The 22,624-nt window shown below is 46.4% G+C and overlaps 1 protein-coding gene across 1 annotated transcript in view; it reads right to left on the reverse strand.

Annotated features, from left to right (window-relative positions):
- Positions 1 to 22,624, reverse strand: part of ADAMTS16 (ADAM metallopeptidase with thrombospondin type 1 motif 16) — a 183,035-nt gene that overhangs the window by 64,490 nt on the left and 95,921 nt on the right. Inside the window, exons 12-17 of the mRNA XM_018065480.1 lie at positions 18,944 to 19,092; positions 17,428 to 17,600; positions 15,488 to 15,618; positions 13,250 to 13,373; positions 12,603 to 12,847; positions 10,065 to 10,203 (exon numbers count right to left, since the gene is read on the reverse strand). Of these exons, the coding sequence (XP_017920969.1) occupies positions 10,065 to 10,203; positions 12,603 to 12,847; positions 13,250 to 13,373; positions 15,488 to 15,618; positions 17,428 to 17,600; positions 18,944 to 19,092 (961 nt within the window). The remainder of the gene's footprint in view (positions 1 to 10,064; positions 10,204 to 12,602; positions 12,848 to 13,249; positions 13,374 to 15,487; positions 15,619 to 17,427; positions 17,601 to 18,943; positions 19,093 to 22,624) is intronic.

A 22,624-nucleotide genomic window follows, 5' to 3' on the forward strand; every position in this document is an offset into this window, starting at 1 on the left:
GACCCAGGGATCAAACCCTCATCTCCTATGTCTCCTGCACTGCCAGGCAGATTCTCTGCCACTGAGCCGCCTGGGAAGCCCTGGATATGAGGATAGGAAAACACTCCTGACTCGGGATCTCTGATCAAGTCAGAGCATTTGAGCTGATCTGAGATTTTCATAGGGATTCAGCCTGGGAACGCTCTGCTTTATTCCACATGGAAATGCTCAGGAATCTAAAAGTCCAGCAATGTCCTGAGGGATGATGAATTCTGGAGGTCAAATCTGCTTGTGTGTGGTAGGGATGCTCGAGGTTTTAATGTAAAATTAATTTTCCATATAAACAAAATAGATGTAAAGGTGAATTTAAATGTTTCTCTTGTTTTCAAATATCTAAATATCCTGGGAAAATAAAAATACAGACAGCCACATGCCCAATGGTATTTAGGGTTTCTGGGTTCTATTTCTATACTAGGTTTTAGATAATTACGTTTTCAGATGAGTTTCACATGGGATGAGGTCTCTTTAGCCACCTGGCTGAATGTTTAACAGACACTCAGGTATCATTTTTCTGACTGAGGGCACAGCTGTAAAGCAATTTCTCAACTGTACTTATAATCTCAACTATTTGTCAGAAAGAAAAATCTGCAAGTCCACAGGAATGTTAAAATCAAGCTGGCCAACCTTCTAAAATGATCCATATTAATAGATGAGAGAGAAGCAGAGTCAAAATTCAAAGAATCAATAAAAAAAAGACAGAATAATCCTTTAACTGGGAAAAACCCAAAGCTGAACCCTGGCCATGGAAGGTGGTGAGTTTAATGAGCAAAGCGATGAAGCTCTATCTTAATCTTTTTACAGAAACCAGCTCTGGCCAGCTCTTTGGAAATCATTTTAGAATCTTCATACTTTGCCAAAGTATCTGGAAGAAGAGTATTTGGTCTTAAAGATGGTAATTATATCAAAGAATCTCTAAGTTTTCAGTTAATCTAATGGCAGAATGATTTCCAGGTGTTGCCAAAAGCCTCAGCCTTCTTTTATAAAGGCAAGGAAGCCAAGCTTGTGAGCAAAACTGCCCAGGAAACTGGAAGATATTCCACAAACAAAGCATGTGCTTTCACAAGGGGCCTGCACCAAGCCCAGGGCAAGCGCCAGATGCCGTGTGGACTTGCGGTGTCTGTGTCCTGAAGGCCTTGAAGGTGGAGAGGGTTGGTAGCTCCAGGAAAGCACGGTGGGTGAACTCCTGGCGGCTGATGCTCAGAGTCTAAGTTGTTCCCACGTGTGCCTGAGTGGCAGCCGTGCTGGCATGATCATGCCAGGCTTACGGCACCCGAATGGGCACCCAAGCTTGGAGGGTGGTGATGACTACCCTTTATGGATGGCCTGTGGCATCCTGTGTTTGTTCCGACTGATGAGAAACTGGCTTGATATCTGAGTTCCCCGACAGCACTGACCAGTCCAAAGTGACAGCAGGACACGCTGCTTGTCTTGTTTTAGGTGGGCATTCCCCGTCTTTAAGGTCCCAAGTTTGGCTAACAGATGTGGGCAGCAGGACTTGAAACACACCCACCCACCCATGGCAGGAGAAGGGAGGGAGCCAGTCATGACCACGTGATCACCATGGGCGTGTGTGAGGGACTAGACCTCGGACAGGTCCCAGTGCCCCAGAGGAGGGGGCCTTTGCAGGACTGGGAGACTCTGAGCAAGGGAAGAGTCCCTGCTCCTTGGGAGGAGCTGGGCTTCTGCATCTAACCCTGCACCTTTGAGGGTGCTCCAGGAGATGCTTGGGGTGGACATCACACGTGGCCCCCGAGGGCAGAGGGCCCTGTCCAGGGAGGAACTTTGTGTTCCTCTTCTCTGCTTTTCTGGTGGGTAACAGGGCTAAAGAGAGGATGTGCTTTGCAACTTCTCCGGGTCTTAGATACAGACACAGAAGTAGTTTCATGAATTTGGCTCAAAGGTGACCCAACACAGGGAGGAAAAAGCCAGAATCATTTCAGTTGATCTCTGGGACCTAGAAAGACAAGCTCAAGCCTTTAAAGTTTAAAAAAGTAACATGCACATTTACTTTAAGACTCGAAGCATGTAAGGATGTTCTAAATGTATGTATGGGGGAGATCTAATTTGAAGTAGTTCCTATGAAAAAGATGATTTTTACCAACTAGAGGAAGAATATGAATGGCTGATGTTCAAAAGCGGTCCCAGGTCTCCACTGCTGACTACTCCAGATGCTCAAAGTGCAGCCACCCAGCACTCTGTGCCGGCTTCCTGGGGCTCTGAGCGCTCATGGACCCCTGCACAGGACAGCTTGTAGTCTTGCACGTTACATATGTGGATACGCAGACTGCATGTTTTTGGGGACAGTGCTAGTCTACATGACTCCTCTTTACAGACTCAGAATTTGGCATGGTGCCTTACACATTTAAGGAAGAACGAAAATGCCCCATGCCTTAGAGGTTCAGTTCAGTTCGGTCACTCAGTCATGTCTGACTCTTTGTGACCCCATGGAAAGCAGCACACCAGGCTTCTCTGTCCATCACCAACTCCTGGAGCTTGCTCAAACTCATGTCCATAGCGTCATCCAAGCATCTCCTCCTCCTGCCTTCAGTCTTTCCCAGGATCATGGTCTTTCCCAAGGAGTCAGTTCTCTGCATCAGGTACCTTATAGAGGTCCCATGTTTCAGTTAGCCATATTGCTAGTAAGTCACTCAATACTTTTTAAGTAAAGTAACAATTACATTATGGGGCTTCCCTGGTGACTCAGATGTAAAGAATCTGTTTGCCAATGCAGGAGACTTTGGTTTGATCCCTGGTCTGGGAAGATCCCCTGGGGAAAGAAATGGCAACCCACTCCAGGATTTTTGCCTGGGAAATCCCCATGGACAAAGGAGCCCAGTAGGCTACATACAGTCCATGGGGTCACAAAAGAGTCAGACACTATATAGCAACTGAACAAGAAAAATTACACTGGTGTTTCATCATCCAGTTCAGAGACAGGATTAAACAAAGGTCTCTACATTTTCCCCACTTGATTTAAAACAGTTTGAGGTTCAGAATTTTTGAACTGTGTTGTTAGAGAAGACTCTTGAGAGTCCTGGATGTTCACTGGAGGGACTGATGTTGAAGCTGAAACCCCAATGCTTTGGCCACCTGATGCGGAGAGCTGACTCATTTGAAAAGTCCCTGATGCTGGGAACGATTGAGGGCAGGAAGAGAAGAGGACGACAGAAGATGAGATGGTTGGATGGCATCACTGACACAATGGACATGGGTTTGGGTGGACTCTGGGAGTTGGTGATGGACAGGGAGGCCTGGCGTGCTGCAGTTCATGGGGTCACAAAGAGTCGGACACGACTGAGCGACTGACCTGAACTGAGGTTCAGACGGATACAAACATTTGCTGACTCGACAGTAAATGAATAAATGAATGAATGGTTTCCTATAAACAAAACAAAGGCAAGGTTTCCAATATGTAATTTTATTCTATTTTCTAAACGTCATCACTAAAATTAAAGTTTAAGCCCTAGAAATATCTGCAGACGATGATGAGAACATTGCTGGAAAAGCGTTAAGAGAGCTCGATTTACAAGTCAGTCTTAGGGTTTGTCTGAGGAACGCTAACGGTAAATCAGAGGATCATCCCCAGATACTGCATGATATGTACCAGAGAGATTAAATGTAACTATAAGCCGTGCTGCAGTCCATGGGGTCGCAGATTCGGACACGACTCGGCAGCTGAACTGATAAGCCAAATCTGAATAAGCCTTTTCATGCAAAAGTAAAGCAGTGGTTTGAGATTCATTACTATGGTTTGAAATACATTGAGCCAGCGGAGTCACCAAGGTTGATTTTTAAAAGCTGCAGCATATGTAACTTTGAGAAAGAGCTGATGCCCTTACACTGTAAATAAGAGTCGGCCGAAGCCATTCCTGTGTCTGGAAGTCCCTGTCTTAGAGTCGCATGTAATCGGCTAAGCTGGATCCTTCCCTCAAACACTCTTGGCTTAGCATCTCCCTATGTGAATCCTTCCTCCACCTCTCCATCATCCTGGCAAAGGCACAACTAAGCAGGATTACTGAAATAAAATCCCATGGTTATGTTACAAGAGTGAGTGGAAAGGGGAAAAAAAATGAGCAGAGGACACTGTCAGAAAAGACGAGAGGCACTGCCTGCCTTGCGCCTGTCAGGAAACCTCGCTGTCTAAAGAGAAATGGCCCGTTAGAGCAGGTCAGGGATGGGACTGCCCTTTCTTTACAGAGGCCAGGTGACGTTTCCAGAATGCGGCAGGGCTGGGGGCTTTCCCAGGGTCTCCTCCTGGCTCACTCAGTCCCTGGCTGTTTCTCCAGCTCGCAGACGTTAAAGTCACAAGAAGAGAACTGGGCAAAGCATGCTTCAGGAGTCCCAATCTAGGTTACGAAGAGGCCTACGCAAGTGGAAATCTTCGAAATGTAAAATATGATGCAGATGAAACAGAACCTAGCCCTGAGCCTGGTCTGGCTGCCTCCAGGTGGGTCTTTCTGTTTTTAAGCCCTGTTTAGGAAGGAAAGCAGTCCTGAATATTCACTGGAAAGACTGATGCTGATGCTGAAGCTCCAGTACTTTGGCCACCTGCTGCGAAGAACTGACTCATTGGAAAAGACCCTGATGCTGGGAAAGATTGAAGGCAGGAGGAGAAGGGGACGACAGAGGATGAGATGGCTGGATGGCATCACTGACTCAATGGATGTGGGTTTGAGTAAACTCTGGGAGTTGGTGATGGACAGGGAGGCCTGGATTGCTGCAGTCCATGGGGTCACAAAGAGTCAGACACGACTGAGTGACTGAAGTGAACTGAACTGAGGGTTTCCACGAGACCAGGCAAGTGACAGGACACGGCAGGTGCCCAGTTAACCACAATGTTGTGTTTCTTATTTTTATCTTGTTTGTACAGAAAACAGGATAATCCAGGGGGATGCGAGAGGAAAGAGTGGGAGAAGGGAAGGCGTGGTCTTGCCCTTTTAGGAAAATACGGGAGGGTCCACTTCAAGCCAGTAGGATTTAAACAGTGCCCTTTCCTTAAACCCACCTACTTACGGTTTATTAATATATGACAAAATAGGCAAGAGGATACATGGAGAAAAGAATGATTTCTCCAATAAGTGGTTCTGGGAAAACTGGACAGCTACGGTTTTCCCAGGTAAAAGAATGAAATTCGAACATTCTCTAACACATATACAAATATAAACTCAAAATGGACTAAAGACCTAAATGTAAGATCAGATACCATAAAACTCCTAGAATAAAACATAGAATAGCCTTTGACATAAACTGCAGCAGTATTTTCTGGATCTGTCTCCTAGAGTAATGCAAATAAAAATAAAAATTCACAAATTGGACATAATTAAACTACAAAGCTTCTGCACAGCAAAGGAAACCCTAACTAAAAGGAAAAGGCAGCCTATAGAATGGGAGAAAATATTTGGAAGCAAAGCGACCAACAAGGGGCTAATTTTCAAAATACACAAACAGCTAATTTAGCACAATGTCAAAGAAACAAACAACCCATTAAAAAGGTGGGTAGGAGACCGAAACAGACATTTCTCCAAAGAAGATATACAGATGGCGCAGAGGGACATGAAAAGATGCTCAGCACTGCTAATACTAGAGACGCAAATCAAAACTACAGTGAGGTATCACCTCACGCTGCTCAAAATGGCCATCAAAGAGTCTACAAAAAGTAATGCTGGAGAGGGTGTGGGAATATAAATTGGTGCAGCTACTATGGAGAACACTATGGAGGCTCCTTAAAAAAACTAAAAGTAGAGTTACGTAAGATCCCACTCCTGAGCATATCCAGATAAAACTGATTCAAGAAGATACACGCACCCCGTTGTCCACAGCAGCACCGTTTACAACAGTCAAGACACTGAAGCAATCTAAGATGAATGGATAAAGATACGGTATCTTGACACAGTGGGATATTACTCAGCCATGAAAAGAATGAAATTATGGCATTTGCAGCCACATGGATGAACCTAGAGGTGATACACTGAGTAAGTCAGAAAGAGAAAGACCAGTATCATATGGTATCAGTCACATGTGGAATCTAAAAAAAATGTTACAAATGAACCTATTTACAAAACAGAAAGAGACTCACAGACATAGAAGCTGTAAGAGACTCACTTACAGCTACCTAAGAGGGAAGCGGAGGAGAGATAAGTTAGGAGTTTGGGATGAACAGATACACACTACTATACATAAGATAGATAATCAACAAATATATTCAAAATAGCACAGTATATTCAGTTATACATATATGCATATGTTATTCAGACGTATATAGGTTATTCATATATATATATATATATAACATGGAATCACTTTGCTGTACCCCTGAAACTAATGCAAAATGGTAAATTAACTATACTTCAATTATACTTCAATTAAAAAAACATAAGATGCTCTTGGTTAGGCGCTGAGTCCTGGGAGGGGCACGGCCTTGGCATTTCCACTGGAAGACTGTATAAAGGAGCCACCTCCTACACAGGTGACGATAAAGGATGGGGTTAGACATCCCTTCTAGCTGTTCAACTGAGAAACCTTGATTTTCCATAAATTTTTCCATTGAAGTTAAACACCCACTCACTGCCTCTATAACACAATTCTTCAGGCAAATGATTAGGGGATAGGTTTTGGGTTGATGTCCTCTAGAAACCTCAATGTGAGAATTATTCCTTAGGTGTAGCTTGGCGATTTGCAAGTGTGCTCAGCACCCGCTGGAGTGTTTCAGGCTACTGAGACGGGCCACGTGGTCGGAGCTGAGGACACCCAGCGTCCTCTGCACGCTGGTTCTCCCAGGGAGGACACGGAGGGAAGCCCTAATGAAACGCACTCATGGACCAGCCGCCCTTACGCGTGCTGCCCTGTGAGTCGCTGCACTCTTGCAGCCACGTGAAAATCTACAAGGACGCATCTGAAAATTATCCTGACACAAATAGAAGGCTTTGCGGTTTATTATTTTAATCAAACACTGTTAGATAATCTCAAACAGGGACAGATAAAATCAAATGCGTCCAGTAGGCTGCAGAGAGTCGCAGGGGATGGCTGCAAGAGCAGAAGAGAAAGGGAAGGGGAATAAATGGGGTTAGAGAGTAATAACCAGACCACACATGGGATGCCCACGAGTACGGCCTGTTTTGCTTTATTTCCCGAATGGAACAAAATGATAGCTGGTGTGGGTCCCTCCCCTGAGTAGGACACCCCACATTTTCTCTGGCTGCCTTTAGGGTCATTTGCTGCTAGCCTGCATTGCAGAAAGGGATTCTATTTTACCTTAGAAAGCTCCTAATGTCAGAATTTAAACAGGATTTACACATTTTATTTTAATGAGAAGAATAAATACATATCGAGTACATGGTGTTAACTTTTCAGACTGTTATTTTTTAATTGTTCAGTTTTCCTGTGTTTCCTTCTGCTCATTGATTTAAAGCAATTATTAAGAAGACATGAGTTCACTTTTTTCCTTATCAACTCATTTTATTCTTTCTTTATAAAATGTTAATTTGTGTCCTATTATACTTAAATACATGGACTTCCCTCGTAGCTCAGCTGATAAAGAGTCTGCCTGCAATGCAGGAGACTCTGGTTCAATTCCTGGGTGGGGAAGATCCGCTGGAGAAGGGATAGGCTACCCACTCCAGTATTCTTGGGCTTCCCTGGTGGCTCAGACAGTAAAGAATCCGCCTGCAATGCAGGAGACTCAGGTTTGATCCCTGGGTTGGGAAGATTCCCTGGAAGAGGGCATGGCAACCCACTCCAATATTCTTGCCTGGAAAAGTCCATGGACAGGGGAACCTAGAGGGCTACAGTCCATGGGGCTGCAAAGAGCTGGACATGACTGAGCAACTAAGCACAGCACACAGCACATACTTATATTTACACTACTGCTTAGATTACTTTCTCGATTATTAAAACCTGGAATGTACAAAGCTGAAAGCCCTTTGTCCATATGGGAACGTGTCTGGCTTTCAATATCAGGTAGAACTTAATATTTTGTTTCTAAAATGTGTAAGTATTTATTCTCCATCCTTTCTCAGATAGCACAAAGTGGCTCTAGCTAAAAATATCTCTCCAGTGAACTAGCTTCTTCAACTCAGTCATGGGCTGAAAAGTCTTAAGGTATTAAGAGGCAAACTCACCTACTGTCAAATGAAATTCTTTTTGACATGTAGTTTCTTGTCATTTTTACTGAATCTTTCACGAAATTCTTATAATTTCTTAGTGAATTTAAGCATATAACTTTATAGCAAATTTCTTTCCAATAAAATGTTTGAACAAGACCATTTGATAAAGGGCTTCCCTCGTAGCTCAGTCAGTAAAGAATCTGCCTGCAATGCAGGAGACCCAAGCTTGATCTCTGGGTTGGGAAGATTCCCTGGGGAAGGAAATGGCAACCCACTCCAGTATTCTTGCCTAGAGAATCCCATGCTCAGGGCAGCCTGACAAGCTACCGTCCATGGGGATGCAAGAGTTGGACACGACTTGGTGACGAAACCACCACAATCTGATAAAAAATCATCCCTCTGTATCACTCATTTCCACAAAGGTTTCTATTTCTCATCATCAACAAGAAATCTATTATAATTTGAGCGGCTTTCATCTGAATGTTCTCAAATAACAAAATTACCTTTTAAAAAAATCTTAGACAAAAAGCAGAATCCAATCTACTAAACTTTAAGGTCACACATGGACACAGCTGAGTTAGAAAAGGGAGCCAAAGTTCTCAAGGGACACTCAGGACCACTGCTCAGACACTCTGCCTCTGGAAGAGTTAAGGAGCCCTGGGCTCCTCATCAGGACAAGCTGAGGGTTGGTACACTGTGATGAGGACCAGGGTGCGTGATGGGGCCCAGGGCGCATGATGGGGACCAGGGCGTGTGATGGGGACCAGGGCACGTGATGGGGCCCAGGGCGCATGATGGGGACCAGGGCATGTGATGGGGACCAGGGCGTGTGATGGGGACCAGGGAGTGTGATGGGGACCAGGGCTTGTGATAAGGACCAGGGCGCGTGATGGGGACCAGAGCATGTGATAAGGACCAGGGCGCGTGATGGGGACCAGGGCGTATGATGGGGACCAGGGTGCGTGATGGGGACCAGGTACACCATGATGGGGACCAGGGCGTGTGATGGGGACCAGGGTGCGTGATGGGACCAGGTACACCATGATGGGGACCAGGGCGTGTGATGGGGACCAGGGCGTGTGATGGGGACCAGGGCGCATGATGGGGACCAGGGCGCGTGATGGGGACCAGGATGTGTGATGGAGACCAGGGCGCGTGATGGGGACCAGGGCGTGTGATGGGGACCAGGGTGCGTGATGGGGACCAGGGCGTGTGATGGGGACCAGGTACACCATGATGGGGACCAGGGCGTGTGATGGGGACCAGGGCATGCGATGGGGACCAGGGCGTGTGATGGGGACCAGGGCATGTGATGAGGACCAGGGCGTGCGATGGGGACCAGGGCGTGCGATGGGGACCAGGGCGTGTGATGGGGACAAGGGCGCGTGATGGGGACCAGGTACACCGTGATGAGGACCAGGGCACATGATGGGGACCAGGGCGTGTGATAAGGACCAGGGCGCGTGATGGGGACCAGGGCGTGTGATGGGGACCAGGGAGCGTGATGGGGACCAGGTACACCGTGATGAGGACCAGGGCACATGATGGGGACCAGGGCGTGTGATAAGGACCAGGGCGCGTGATGGGGACCAGGGCGTGTGATGGGGACCAGGGAGCGTGATGGGGACCAGGTACACCGTGATGAGGACCAGGGCGCATGATGGGGACCAGGTACACCGTGATGGGGACCAGGGCACGTGATGAGGACCAGGGCGTGTGATGGGGACCAGGTACACCGTGATGAGGACCAGGGCACGTGATGGGGACCAGGGCACGTGATGGGGACCAGGGCGCGTGATGGGGACCAGGGCGTGTGATGGGGACCAGGGCTAGGTGTTGAAGACCACTGTAGTGCGTCCCATGGCCCAAAGATGCCTGGCACCTCTGTGCCCATCACCAGGTCAACCGTGGGATATGACTTACCTCCTCCACAGGATACGGAGCACTCAGAGCGGATGGTTGCCCATGTGTAGCTGGGCTGGGCTCCAGGCTTCTTCTCAACCCCCAACCTCGGCATGGAGTATTCCCAGGCAATGCCTGGGTTCCTTCCCTGAAATAGAAGCTACAAAATAAAAAAGGGAAAGAGAAAATGAGTTAAATTAGAACCAATATACAGTAGGTAGCTTGGGATTCCCTGGTGACTCAGTTGGTAAAGAATCTGCCTGCAATGTGGGAGACCTGGGTTCGACCCCTGGGCTAGGAAGATCCCCTGGAGGAGGGCACGGCAACCCACGCCAGTATTCTTGCCTGGAGAATCCCATGGACAGAGGAGCCTGCCGGGCTACAGTCCACAGGGTCACAGAGAGTCGGACATGACTGAGCAACTAAGCACAGCACAGAACCAACATATAGAAGGAAACCTGTTTTAAGCTCTTGAAACATTAGTCATGTCAATAAGAAGATGACTGTAATGTTAAACTAGACTCAAACACATCTATAACAGTGTATAGACATTTGATTCTTTTGCTGTATGCAGTATTCCCTGCCTAGTCTTTGCAACCTAACAAAGGCATGTGGTTCTTTCCCTGGGTGTTTCCTGGCAAGCCCCAGCCATCCTCCCCAGCTGAGCAAATCAGAAAGTGATACTTAAAAAGCACCTTCACAATTCCTGCTGCTGCTGCTGCTAAGTCACTTCAGTCGTGTCCGACTCTGTGTGACCCCACAGACAGCAGCCCATCAGGCTCCCCCATCCCTGGGATTCTCCAGGCAAGAACACTGGAGCGGGTTGCCATTTCCTTCTCCAATGCATGAAAGTGAAAAGTGAAAGTGAAGTCGCTCAGTCGTGTCCGACTCCTAGCCTAGTGAGTTCCAAACAACCAACAGTTGAGTGCATCTCATCTCTGCAGGATGGAAGCTAACTCTGAGTCCTTTCTCTGGGGACGGGATGCAGAGATCTTCCGCCTACTGACATGTTCCGTGTGGGCGCAGGAGGAAAGACGCCCTCTCTGGCTGGGCACACCTGTGAACCACGCTTAGCATATGGAATCACACTTGGGCTCTTCACTTCCTAGCTGGAAACCCGACCACATGAACCAACTACATTTTCCTCCTAAAGTATCTGAACACTTGATCTCGATGACAGGCTTTTTTTTGGGTGGGTTGGGGTGCGGGGAACTTTGCCATTAGCCTGTTACTAGAAATCCCATCTCTGAAGCCTTCACTGCTTCTTAATGGGAAGGCCCAGTGGATAAAGTCACTGGACCTTCCCTGACTCCCTGGCACCACAGTCCTGTCCCCGACAACACAGCTCAAGTCTAGCTGGGCAGATGCCGTAGGACAGGGATAAGCCCTGGACAGATGGCCCCACTGCAGGCCATAGATCTGCTCTCGCCCCTGACATCCTGAAACGGGAAATGGGCTCCCAGAAAGCCTCGATCACTTTCAGCCCTGACCGATCTCTGTTTCTCTGTGAGTAATAAAGCTAAAAGGGGCTCCCCAGGTAAAGAACCTGCCTGCCAACGCAGGAGATGCGGTTCAATCCCTGGGTCAGGAAGATCCCCTGGAGGAGGAAATGGCAACCCACTCCAGTATTCTTGCCTGGGAAATCCCATGGACAGAGAGCCTGGTGGGCTGCAGTCCACGGGGTCCCACTGAGTCAGACGGGACTGAGCACGCATGAGCAGTAAAGCTAAAAGCCTCAGATGGTGGGAGAGAGACAACCAAGGCAGGAACCCAGGGTGAGCGTGTCTGTAAAGCGGGAGCGGGAGCAGTCCCAGGTTGAGAGGGCAGACGGAGGTGGGACATGTGGAGATGAGGCATCTCTCAGGACGATGCAAGCATGGCAGGATGGAGCTGCCAGGCCCACGTTGCAGGTGGAGGGCACCTGGGGGGGGGTTCACAGGTGCAGGCCGAGGGGGCAGCTTTTAACCAAGTTTTTCCTTTAAATGTGCACAGAAACGTAAAAACATATGAAATCAGTGTGTCCGCTGCATGTTGCCACCATCTGCCTGGTCCCAAGGGGACACATTACGTTGTTAGAAGTTGCTCAAGTGTATCTCATGGGCCTGTGCCATCTTGGGTAGAACACAGAGGGGCTTGTGTGCAGGCCCCTGCCTGGCACTGGGCCCAGGTGGTGGGTTCTCACCTCACTCCTGTCTCCACCGGACTCAGGAGAATCCTGATCCCACCCGAAACACAGGCACAGACAGAGACCCTCACCGCGGCTGCTTCTCACGGCCGCAGAGCTTACAGGAGAGATGCGGGCTTAGGTCACGATCCACTAATAAAGATGGAAAACCCAGGACTGCATGGGTGTGTCCTTATAAATCTCATCACGCGCCTAGAGAGAAAGACGAGCGGTCCACTGGCCCACTCAGTCTGTGCATTGATTAGTCTTGTTTCAGAGACATTAACTGCAAACAGTTTTCTGGGGATGTGATATTTCACCAATATAGCCTTGAACCTACAGAAATGCCCCAAGACCCCCCGTCCAAGCCCTGAGAGCAGGAGGCTGGGGTTCACCTCCACGATCAGCGTTTCGTTGGTCGGCCCAGGAGAGGCTAAGCGCTCAGGCTCCTTGTAGGAACGGCTGTAGTCAAAGGTGGTTCCTGAAAACTTGTACCGGCCAGGCCAGTCCACTGTCCAGTGTCCGTTCAGGTAGTACTTTTTTAGTGCATTTCGCACGGAAATGTAGGAGGTAGATACGTTCGTTTCATAGATGTGGATGCTTCGGGCTCCAGAGGGGATGGTGACCATCTGGTAATACTCTGGGCAGAGGAAACGGGAGGGGAGAAGGTGGTGTTTCAGCAGCGCAGGGCCAACCCCAGGGCTCGTGGCTCTCCATGACCAGCCCTTGGGGATCAGAGTTTGGAACCTGGAGGTCTAGTTTGGCCATCCAGTTCCATGAATCCTACAAAGGAGTTTTTTTTTTTTTTTTTAATTGGAACAGAGCTATTGTAATGTTCATGGTTTCTAAGAACTGCTTTAATCGAAATAACCTAGCAACCACTTCTAATCAAAACAGGTTTGAGAAGCAAAGCAGGCCAGGAGTCACATAGGGCTCTCAGGACCCTGCCTATTGGCTGTTTTCTCTACACCCCCCTCCTTCCCACCGAGGGTCCCTTTCTGTCTCTGCTCGGCTGGTGGGCGGATCCCATGGGTGGACTCACGGTTGGCCCGGTGCTGCTTGGCGTAGAGGCCCTTGTGCGTCGTGCAGCTGGAGTTGTTGCCTTGGCACACGCCGCAGGCATCCTCCGTAGCGTCGGACCCCAGGATGTTGTCACACCCCACTCTCTGCGGGACCCACGAGGCCACGGGTCATTCATGAAAGACAAGACAACATGAGCGAAGTCACAAACCTTTCCCCGGAGAGCTGGAAAGTTTCACCGACACGGGAGAGTTAACAAATATTTATTGGATACCCAGTATGTGCGCTGTGAGACTGTCAAGCTATGCTTCCGTCCAAAGGAGGCCTTCTTATGGCAAGCACAGCCTGTCCTCCCTGGCACTGCTACACGGCCGTCCTGTCTGGAGCCCTGGGTTACCCCTGTCGGATTGTCTTGTGGGAGACGTGGGTAAATTTCAGCCCGACGTGAAGAGCCAAGCACAAATGACAAGCATGTGGCCTTACGGGGGTCCACTGGAATTCACCTTGTGCTTTTGGATTGTCTTGTGTAGAGACAAAGAAGGAACTTAGACCATGGGACGACTATTCCCAAATTATAGCACATTTGGCTATGGTCTTAGAATTTTAGCAGCTCTTTATAAATTCTATGATGCTTGCTAGTCTTACATTTCCTAACAAAAGATATAGGCTACCTAGGTAAAGAAGAAAATCCATTCAGAGATGAAGTAACCAGGGTCCACAACCCCTTGTTTGAAATACCAGGACCAGATACACTGCACAACTCAGGGGTTTTGGACTGCAGGAAGGTAACTAACGTATTATACGTAAGATGTGAGGACGTGGATGATGTTTGTAAAACTCACACACTGAGTGGGATAAACATAACTGAAGACAGTCTCATCAATCTAAGGCAGCTTTGCAAACAAATAAATTCAAGTTGCCTTGTATTTTACAGCCATATAAACTTCCCATTTGGCGGCTCTTTGGACTTTAGAATTATAAATAAGGGATTGTGACACTGCATTGCTAAGAATACATGAAACAATGAGATATTTAACAAACTGACTGATAATCAGACAGGGTGGGTGGGGAGCTGAGCGTTTTGAAGCTGAAAGATCTGAACAGTGTGCATGTGTGTGTGTGTGTGTGTGTGTGTGTGTGTGAACTGCTCAGTTGTGTCTGGTGTCTGACTCTTTGCAACCCCATGGACTGTAGCCTGCCAGGCTCCTCTGTCCATGGGGTTCTAATCCACTGCAGTGGGTTGCCATTCCCGTCTCCCGGGGATCTTCCCCACCCAGGGATGGAACCCGGGTCTCCTGCACTGCAGGCGGATTCTTTACCGTCTGAGCCCCCAGGGAAGCCCTGTGTGTGCTGCTTTAGTCTAACCTCATAGTGCTGGTCCGACTTTAGCACAGTCACGGTTTACACTTTTAGAGGAAATCAGATCTGGGACCAAGGACTTTGGACTGCACTGAATACAGATATTGAGTCACTTCCCTGAAAAGCCCGGTATTTGTCATTGCACATAGCCCCCGCGTCCTTTGCTTACTAATGTAACGAAATGCTCCCCACATCTCACTTCTGCGCATGGTGATAAGCTCAGAGCTTTGGGTCCACGCAGCAGCCCCTGTTTCCCAGCCCATGCCCAGAGTCCTTCTCCAGCAGGAGTGAGGCTGTGATCTCCCCAAGACCCCGCCAGAGCCATGCAGGGGCCCCTGGCTCTGAGCTGTGCCTGGCTCCCTTCACTCTGACGCCACAGCCAGATGGCTGCCGTCTGATGCTTCGCCTGCTGGTTCCCAGTTGCAGTGTCTTCCACCGAAATGTGAAACCACCCAAGTCTTCCGGCAGCAAACGGCCCTTTGCGAGCACCTCCTCCTCCACTCACCACCAGTGTCCCCCAGCTCCTGCTGCCTCCTCGTTCTCTGACCACCGGACCATTCCTGCAGCCCGTGATTCCTGTACCACCAGGTCCCTCTCCCCGCTTCCCCCACGCCCCTCTTCCATCTCATCCTTTCAGATCTAGCTCCCCTCCCCAGCAGCCCTGCGAGTTTCCCGGGTCCATGTCTAAGAGGGAAGCAGCTTGTCCCTCCCGCGGAGCTCTGCACACACTTCCACTTGCCAAACTGCCTCCTGCACTCATGGCTTTCTCTCCCTCTGGGCTGTGACAGGGAGGGAAAGGGTGTGGTTTTAGGTGTCTGGTCTCCCTAGCCCCTTACAGGATGCCTGGCACAAAGCGGACTGTTGGGAGATGTTTGTTGAATGAATGAATGATCATTATTACCTCACATATCCCATCTATACAAACATTACGGCTATCCTCCGAGCATGGAGTCCCATCTGTGACTTTATTTGACAAAGAAAAGAAGAAATCAAATCCTTCTGCGATACAGTAGAGTTTGCAGAAGTCCTGATCTTAAAAAGAAATACACACACAAACACAAATAAGAAAGATACTTAAGCTCTGATCACTTTTTGCTCTAAATGTTATAGACTATTTTTTTTCTTTTTTTGCCCACAAAAACTCCAACACAATAATACATAGCAAAGACATTTTTAAAATTGCCTCTTTCAACTTCTTTTTCCCTTTCATTTTTAAATTATTTTTTAAAGCTTCACTATTAATTTTTACTCTACTGTGTCCTTTATTGATCCTCATTCTGTACACAGTGGTTGGCACATAGCAGGCATTCAATAAACATTTGTTGACTTGAACTACATTACTGTTCAACTATTTTGCTAGTATAATTAACTGATCTGTGTAGAAATGCAAAAAATCACTACCATTTTGCAACAATACACAAAATTCTTATAAATAAAGCACAGTAAAATAATTGAAATAATCACAAAATTTCTTAATTAGCTACTACATTTACTAAAACACATAATATTTTTAAACTGATAAAGAGAATAACTTTTGGATGCAATCTCCAAAGAATATTGGTTTTTCTTAAAAAATATAATGAATTGCCAAAAATATTGTCACATGGAGAATATAGATCTCATTATGTACTTAAGACTGGAAGATCAAGTTCACACCCTTGCTCGGTAATCCATTTCAAGGATTTATAATTTATATGGCTAATACGACCTTTTGTAGAAAATTTTTTTTCCTTTGTTCTCAGTAAAGAAGGCAAGAGTTGAGAATAAATATTAAAGAGGGGAACAGTTGATAATAAATATTTTCCTGCCTTAGGCATTTCCATTGGCCCAATGTTCATATACAAATATGTTCTTTACTGTGCAGGATAAGAGAACCGACTGAATAATGCTAAGAATCAAATTTAATATGTGTTTCCATGATCAATGAACGTATTTACTGAAGACCAGGAAAACCAGAAACAGCACACAGATTCTTTGACCCTGATCTCAACGTTCTTTCTCCTTTATTCTCCGGCTTCCTTGTTTCTCACTGGCTTAATTTTTACTGAGTTTGGAAGTAATAACCCAACAAAAAGCCTTTATGTAAAACTGCTTCAATTTTCCTTCCAGAATTTACTGATTTCATAAACCTCTCACCATGATAACATTATATATACTGAGATAGTTAAAGTAAGTGCCAGGTGAGATAAGGCCCGACTTATGTATTCCCCAAGTATTTCCTGATAATGTTCTCAATTTCGAAGAACACGATGATTAGGTGTTCTTTGAATTTATTCTCAAATTATACTACTTGAGCTACTGAGTTCAAGTTATTATAATGATAAGAATAACGCATATTTCTCTCCATCTGGAGAGTAAAATCTTACATACAGCACAAATAAGCTTCTTGGTTTCTAAGTTATAGATCTAATTTTTCCAAATACAGTGTAGTATCTGATTTTCCAAAAGATATGGATATTTTCCTTTCATTTTTCAGCAATGCTAATCATTCAATGGGCAATACACTCATCGCCATATCACCATCAGCTACTGTGATTTGTAATTTTAAAAGAATTGATTCATTATCAATAAATCATGGACTTTGAGTGTTTCATCACCTCTTTAAGGATTCCACGGCACTTTGCACAGACTCACTATCTAGCTTGCCGTTTTTCTGAGCACACAGCTGGTCAGCTTTCAGTAAGACGCCTCGGGGCAGGTGGAACAGCCCTAACAACCAGGACAGAAGCTGTGACTGGCCTCACAGTGTCCGGTCTACCTGGACCCACTCTACAGACTCTGCAGTTCTTTAAAGGGCGAGGAAGCCGAGGCTGCTGCCGGAAAGCAGGGTTTGAGATTTACCTTCCACGTGGGTGTAGGGCTTCCACTTGTAGAACCACCCTCGGAACCGTTTGCCGTTGAACGCGGCGCACTGCTGGGCGCGAAAGTCGACGCTGCTGTGGGCACATGTGTGGCTGTTGCAAAGCTTCAGAGTCCGCGTGGAGCCCACGCAAAACTTGCCTCCGTGCGATGGTCTGAAATGCATAGCTCACGGTTAGCAACTTGCTTAGAACCGCTACTCACCCCTCCCTTGAATCGGGCTTGTCAGGGAGAGGGAGCAGGTAATGTTAAGGTAGCTACTGTCACCAGTCAAGGAAACCGCCTTTCTAAGAAGCCCCTTGCACTTGTTACATTCTTACAATATGGGTAGTGTTTTCCTTTTTTATTGGGTGTATCATTTGCAATATTGATACAACAGGTTAGAACTTGGAAAACGAGCAGCATGTATTTGCTCATCTCGCTGTAGGAGGCAGGTGGGCACCTCTGTTTTCTGAATTCTGAAAAGCAGAGTATGACTAAGGAAGGGCAGTGGTGAAAAGCAGAAATGAGCGTGAAATTCAACTGCTTCACTCTCCAGATGGCAGCTTCCTTGTGACAAGGCCAGGACATCAGATGGGGACAGAAGGAGCAGTCATCCTCCACTGGCTGCAAGGGACAGTAAACACCCCCCTTCACCCCTAGAATTCATGCAGACACCCCAGAAGGGGAGCATCCTGCCGAAGCAGGAGACCAGCTGGGTCTCATACATTACAGACAGGACTGACATAAATCATCTTACTTAATGTCAATGTAAGTTAAACAAATAAAGGTGCACAATGACAGTTGAACACCCCTTTCATTCCACTGCACTGCAGTCTGCTTCTAACATCCTTGTCTCCTACACAAGACACAATGAAGCCACACACCGTGGAGGTCAATATATTTGATGAAAAACCAAGGCGTTGTTTCTCTCACTTGAAAAAATTGTTCTTACTGATTCTCCCTCATTTGTGTTCTCTACACTTTTCTTATGACTTATTTCCGTATTTTAGGCAGAACCTTGGTATTTCATGTAAACGTGATTACAATCGAGTTCCTGAATATTGTTGTCGGTCTGTTACTTCGGGGCCTTCCCTGGTGGCTCAGCGGTAAAGAATCTGCCTGCTAATGCAGGGGAGTTGGGTTCAGCTCCTGGGTTGGGAAGATCCCCTTAAGAAGGAAATGGCAACCCACTCTGGTACTTTTCCCCGGGAAGTTCCATGAAGAGAGGAGCCTGGTAGGTCCATGGGGCCGCAAGGGGTTATACAGAACTGAGAAGCGGAGCATCCTTGCACTGTTACTTTTGTTGCGGTCAAATAGTTACAAGCGCCTTAAATCATATCACAGAGACATCACTATACAGTACATGCCTGAGTGAAAGGGCTTTCTGCCTTGGAATTCTTTTGCAGTAATACGGGACGTACAGAATTATTTTCCCCGAGCTTCCTTCCACATTCTGTTTGGGAAGTTTGTCACAGAGAGGTGGCTCGCTGGGGAGGAGGGCGGTCTGAGCACTCACCTGGGGTTTGTGCAGAGCCTGTCCCTGTGTGACACCCCTCCTCCGCAGGTCCTGGAGCAAGGCGACCACGGAGACCAGTCTGACCAGTGACCGTGAGTGGGCTTGGGGCCTTCGTCCCCGTATTTCACACACTGCCCTCCGCGGCACCACTGAAAATTACAACGAAAACAAGAACAGTGATCTGACTGTGGGTGGAGACTGGCTTCATCACTACTGCAATGCTCAGCCCCGGAAGCTTGGTAGTATAAGCAGACATCAGTCTCCCTGCCCTCAGGAGCACATATGAAAATACATTAAAAATGCTTTTTTAAATTGAAGTGTAGCCACTCTACCACGTTGTGTCAGTTTCTGCTGTACCACAGCGTGAAGCAGCCACATGTATACATATGTCCCCTCCTTCCTGAGCCTCCTTCCCAGACCCCGCCCCCATCCCACCCCTCTGCTCAGCCCGGAGCATCGCGCTGAGCTCCCTGGGTTACACAGCAGCTCCTACTAGCTGTCTATTTCACACACGGTAGTGCATATATGTCAATGCTACTTTCCTTTTTTTCTTTCCAAAGTTAGCCTTGTTCTGTAAATCCGCATGAAAGGAAGATACAGAGAAGACTAGTTTTCAGGCATCTGTCTGAGCTGCTGGAATCTCACACGTGCAGTCAAGTTTTGTTGCAGGAACACGTAGTCCGATTGTTCACTTCTCAGGTGTGTGAACTCTAACCTTCCCTGGCAACAACACGCTCTTCATCTCTTGCCGTCACAACAGACTGACTGTCGGACGGAAAAGTCCAGCTGGAGGGTCTGTGTGTCTCAACACCTTGTCATTTCCGTCCGGTGCTTCATGCTTTTGCTCCGAAGCACCTGGGCTGGGAGCCTGGAGGCTTTAAGTGATGCCTGTCAGAGGTCACACAGCCTTCCCAGGACATGAAACAACCCACACAGGGCTCCACTTGTCCCAGGGAGGCCGGGGATGCTATCAGCCCCCCTTCCTCCAGAGAAGAGCCCATTGATGTTATTCTGCTAAAGTCCCCGTGGTTTCTTCGCTTGCACCATGTGCAAAAGCTACACAAGATAGAGGGTTGCATTCAGTGGCCTTGGTTTTCTCACTGATGGACTCATGCACTGGGCACAGTCGGCATTCTGATGGCAAACACAGTGTAGGAGACTATAAAATAATAGTTTTAGGAAGGCAAAAACAATCTATTAATATTGATATGGTCGCTGAAAACAGCTTATGATTCCTTCTAGTACCTGGTGTCTACTGGATACATTCGACCTGAGATGCAGAAAGTGCTGGGTTTTTAAAGTCACTTGGATAATTACTCTGTCAAGTCATGGTTAAGCCAATACCTTGATTTAAACCCTAAATAGGACTTGTTTAGGTTAAATTATTTCATTTTTTTGGGATGCTTATAAATTACTTTAATAAAATTTGGTCTAGTTTTATTTTAAAATGACATAAAGGGTTTACATGACATAAAGATTTGTTTTAAAATGACATAAAGAATCAGAGATCAAATTGCCAACATCCATTGGATCATAGAAAAAGCAAGAGAATTCCGGAAAGACATCTACTTCTGCTTAATTGACTATGTTAAAGCCTTTGACTGTGTGGATCACAACAAACTGTGGACAGTTCTTCAAGAGATGGGAATACCAGACCACCTTACCTTCCTCCTGAGAAAGCTGTATGCAGGTCAAGAAGCAACAGTTAGAAACAGACATGGAACTATAGACTGGTTCCAAATTGGGAAAGGAGTTCATCAAGGCTGTGAATTGTCACCCTGCTTATTTAACTTATATGCAGTGTACATCATGTGAAATGCCAGGCTGGATGAAGCACAAACTTGAATTCAGATTGCTGGGAGAAATATCAATAACTTCAGATATGCAGATAACACCACCCTTATGGCAGAAAATGAAGAACTAAAGAACCTCTTGATGAAGGTGAAAGAGGAGAGTGAAAAAGCTGGCTTAAAACTCAACATTCAAAAAATGAAGATCATGGCATCCGGTCCCATCACTTCATGCCAAATAGATGGGGAAACAACGGAGACAGTAACAGACTCTATTTTCTTGGGCTCCAAAATCACTGCAGATGGTGACTGCAGCCATGAAATTAAAAGACGCTTACTCCTTGGAAGAAAAGCTATGAAAAACCTAGACAACATATTAAAAAGCAGAGACATTAGTTTTCCAACCAAGGTCCATAGAATCAAAACTATGATTTTTCCAGTAGTCAGATATGGATGTGAGTGTTGGACCATAAAGAAGGCTGAGCACTGAAGAATTGATGCTTTTGAACTGTGGTGTTAGAGAAGACTCTTGAGAGTTCCTTGGACTGCAAGGAGATCAAATCAGTCCTGAAGGAGATCAGTCCTGAATAGTCACTGGGAAGACTGATGCTGAAGCTGAATCTCCAATCCTTTGGCCACATGATGCGATGAGCCAACTCATTAGAAAAGACCCTGATTTTGGGGAAGATTGAAGGCAGGAGGGGAAGGGACAACAGAGGATGAGATGGTTGGACAGCATCACTAACTGAATGAACATGAGTTTAAGCAAGCTCCGGGAGATGGTGAAGGACAGGGAAGCCTGGTGTGCTGCAGCCCAGGGATCACAGAGTCGGACACAACTGAGCAACTGAACAACAACACAGGGTTTATGTAATGTTTTTCTGAGACTTGGAATTTATTCTTTTATTTTTTGACATAAGCAAACAATGTAGATTAATCGCTCCTTTTCTTCCATAAATGACCCCATGCTATCTTTTTCTGTTCTCTTTTCTTCACTTAACTCTATATTCTGCAGTCCATTCCGCAGAAGAAGGCAGACACATCCCTCACTTCTTTGTTGCAGCAGAACATTCCGGTAAGTGTATTTCCAATCCGTGTCCTTCTGACGAGCACTTGCATCATTCCAGTCTTTTGCTTTGATAATCATTGCTTCAATAATTGCACTGCAAAAAACCAGCATTTTTTTTTTTTTTTGCTGTTTTTGTCAGAGTGTCCTTTTGCAAAATTGAAGTGCCGTTGATTCACAACGCTCTGCTAGTTTCAGGTGTATGGCAAGGTGATTCAGTTAGACTTACACAAATATGTATTTTTTCCGATTCTTTTCCCTTGTAGGTTATTATACAACATGTAGTTTCCCGTGCTGTAAAGTAGGTCCTCGCTGCCTACTTTCTGTACAGTGATGCGCCTCTGTTAAGCCCACGCTCCTACTTTATTCCCCTTTGGTTACCATACATTGTTTCCTCTCTCTGTGAGTCTGTTTCTGTTTCGTGTATAAATTCATTTGCGTCCTTTTTTAGACTCCACAAATAAGTGGTATCATGTGATATTTGTCTTTCTCTGCCTGGCTGACTTCACTTAGTATGATAATGCCTAGGTCCATCCATGTTGCTGCAAATGCCACTGTTTCAGCCCTTTTACGGCTGAGTAATATTCCATTGCGTACATGTACCACGTCTTCTTTATCCATTCATCTGTCGATGGACATCTAGGTTGCTCTCATCTTGGCTACTGTAAATAGTGCTGTTATGAACGTATGGGTGCATGTATCTTTTCCAATTATCATTCTCTCTGGATATATGACCAAGATTATCCTTAAGGGACTATTCTTAAAAATTAATTTTAAAAAGCGATTTTTTGTGAATTTGAGGAGAAGCCACTACATCTTCTCCCA

The sequence above is a fragment of the Capra hircus genome, chromosome 20 (assembly GCF_001704415.2).
Source record: "Capra hircus breed San Clemente chromosome 20, ASM170441v1, whole genome shotgun sequence".
Lineage (NCBI taxonomy): Eukaryota > Metazoa > Chordata > Mammalia > Artiodactyla > Bovidae > Capra > Capra hircus.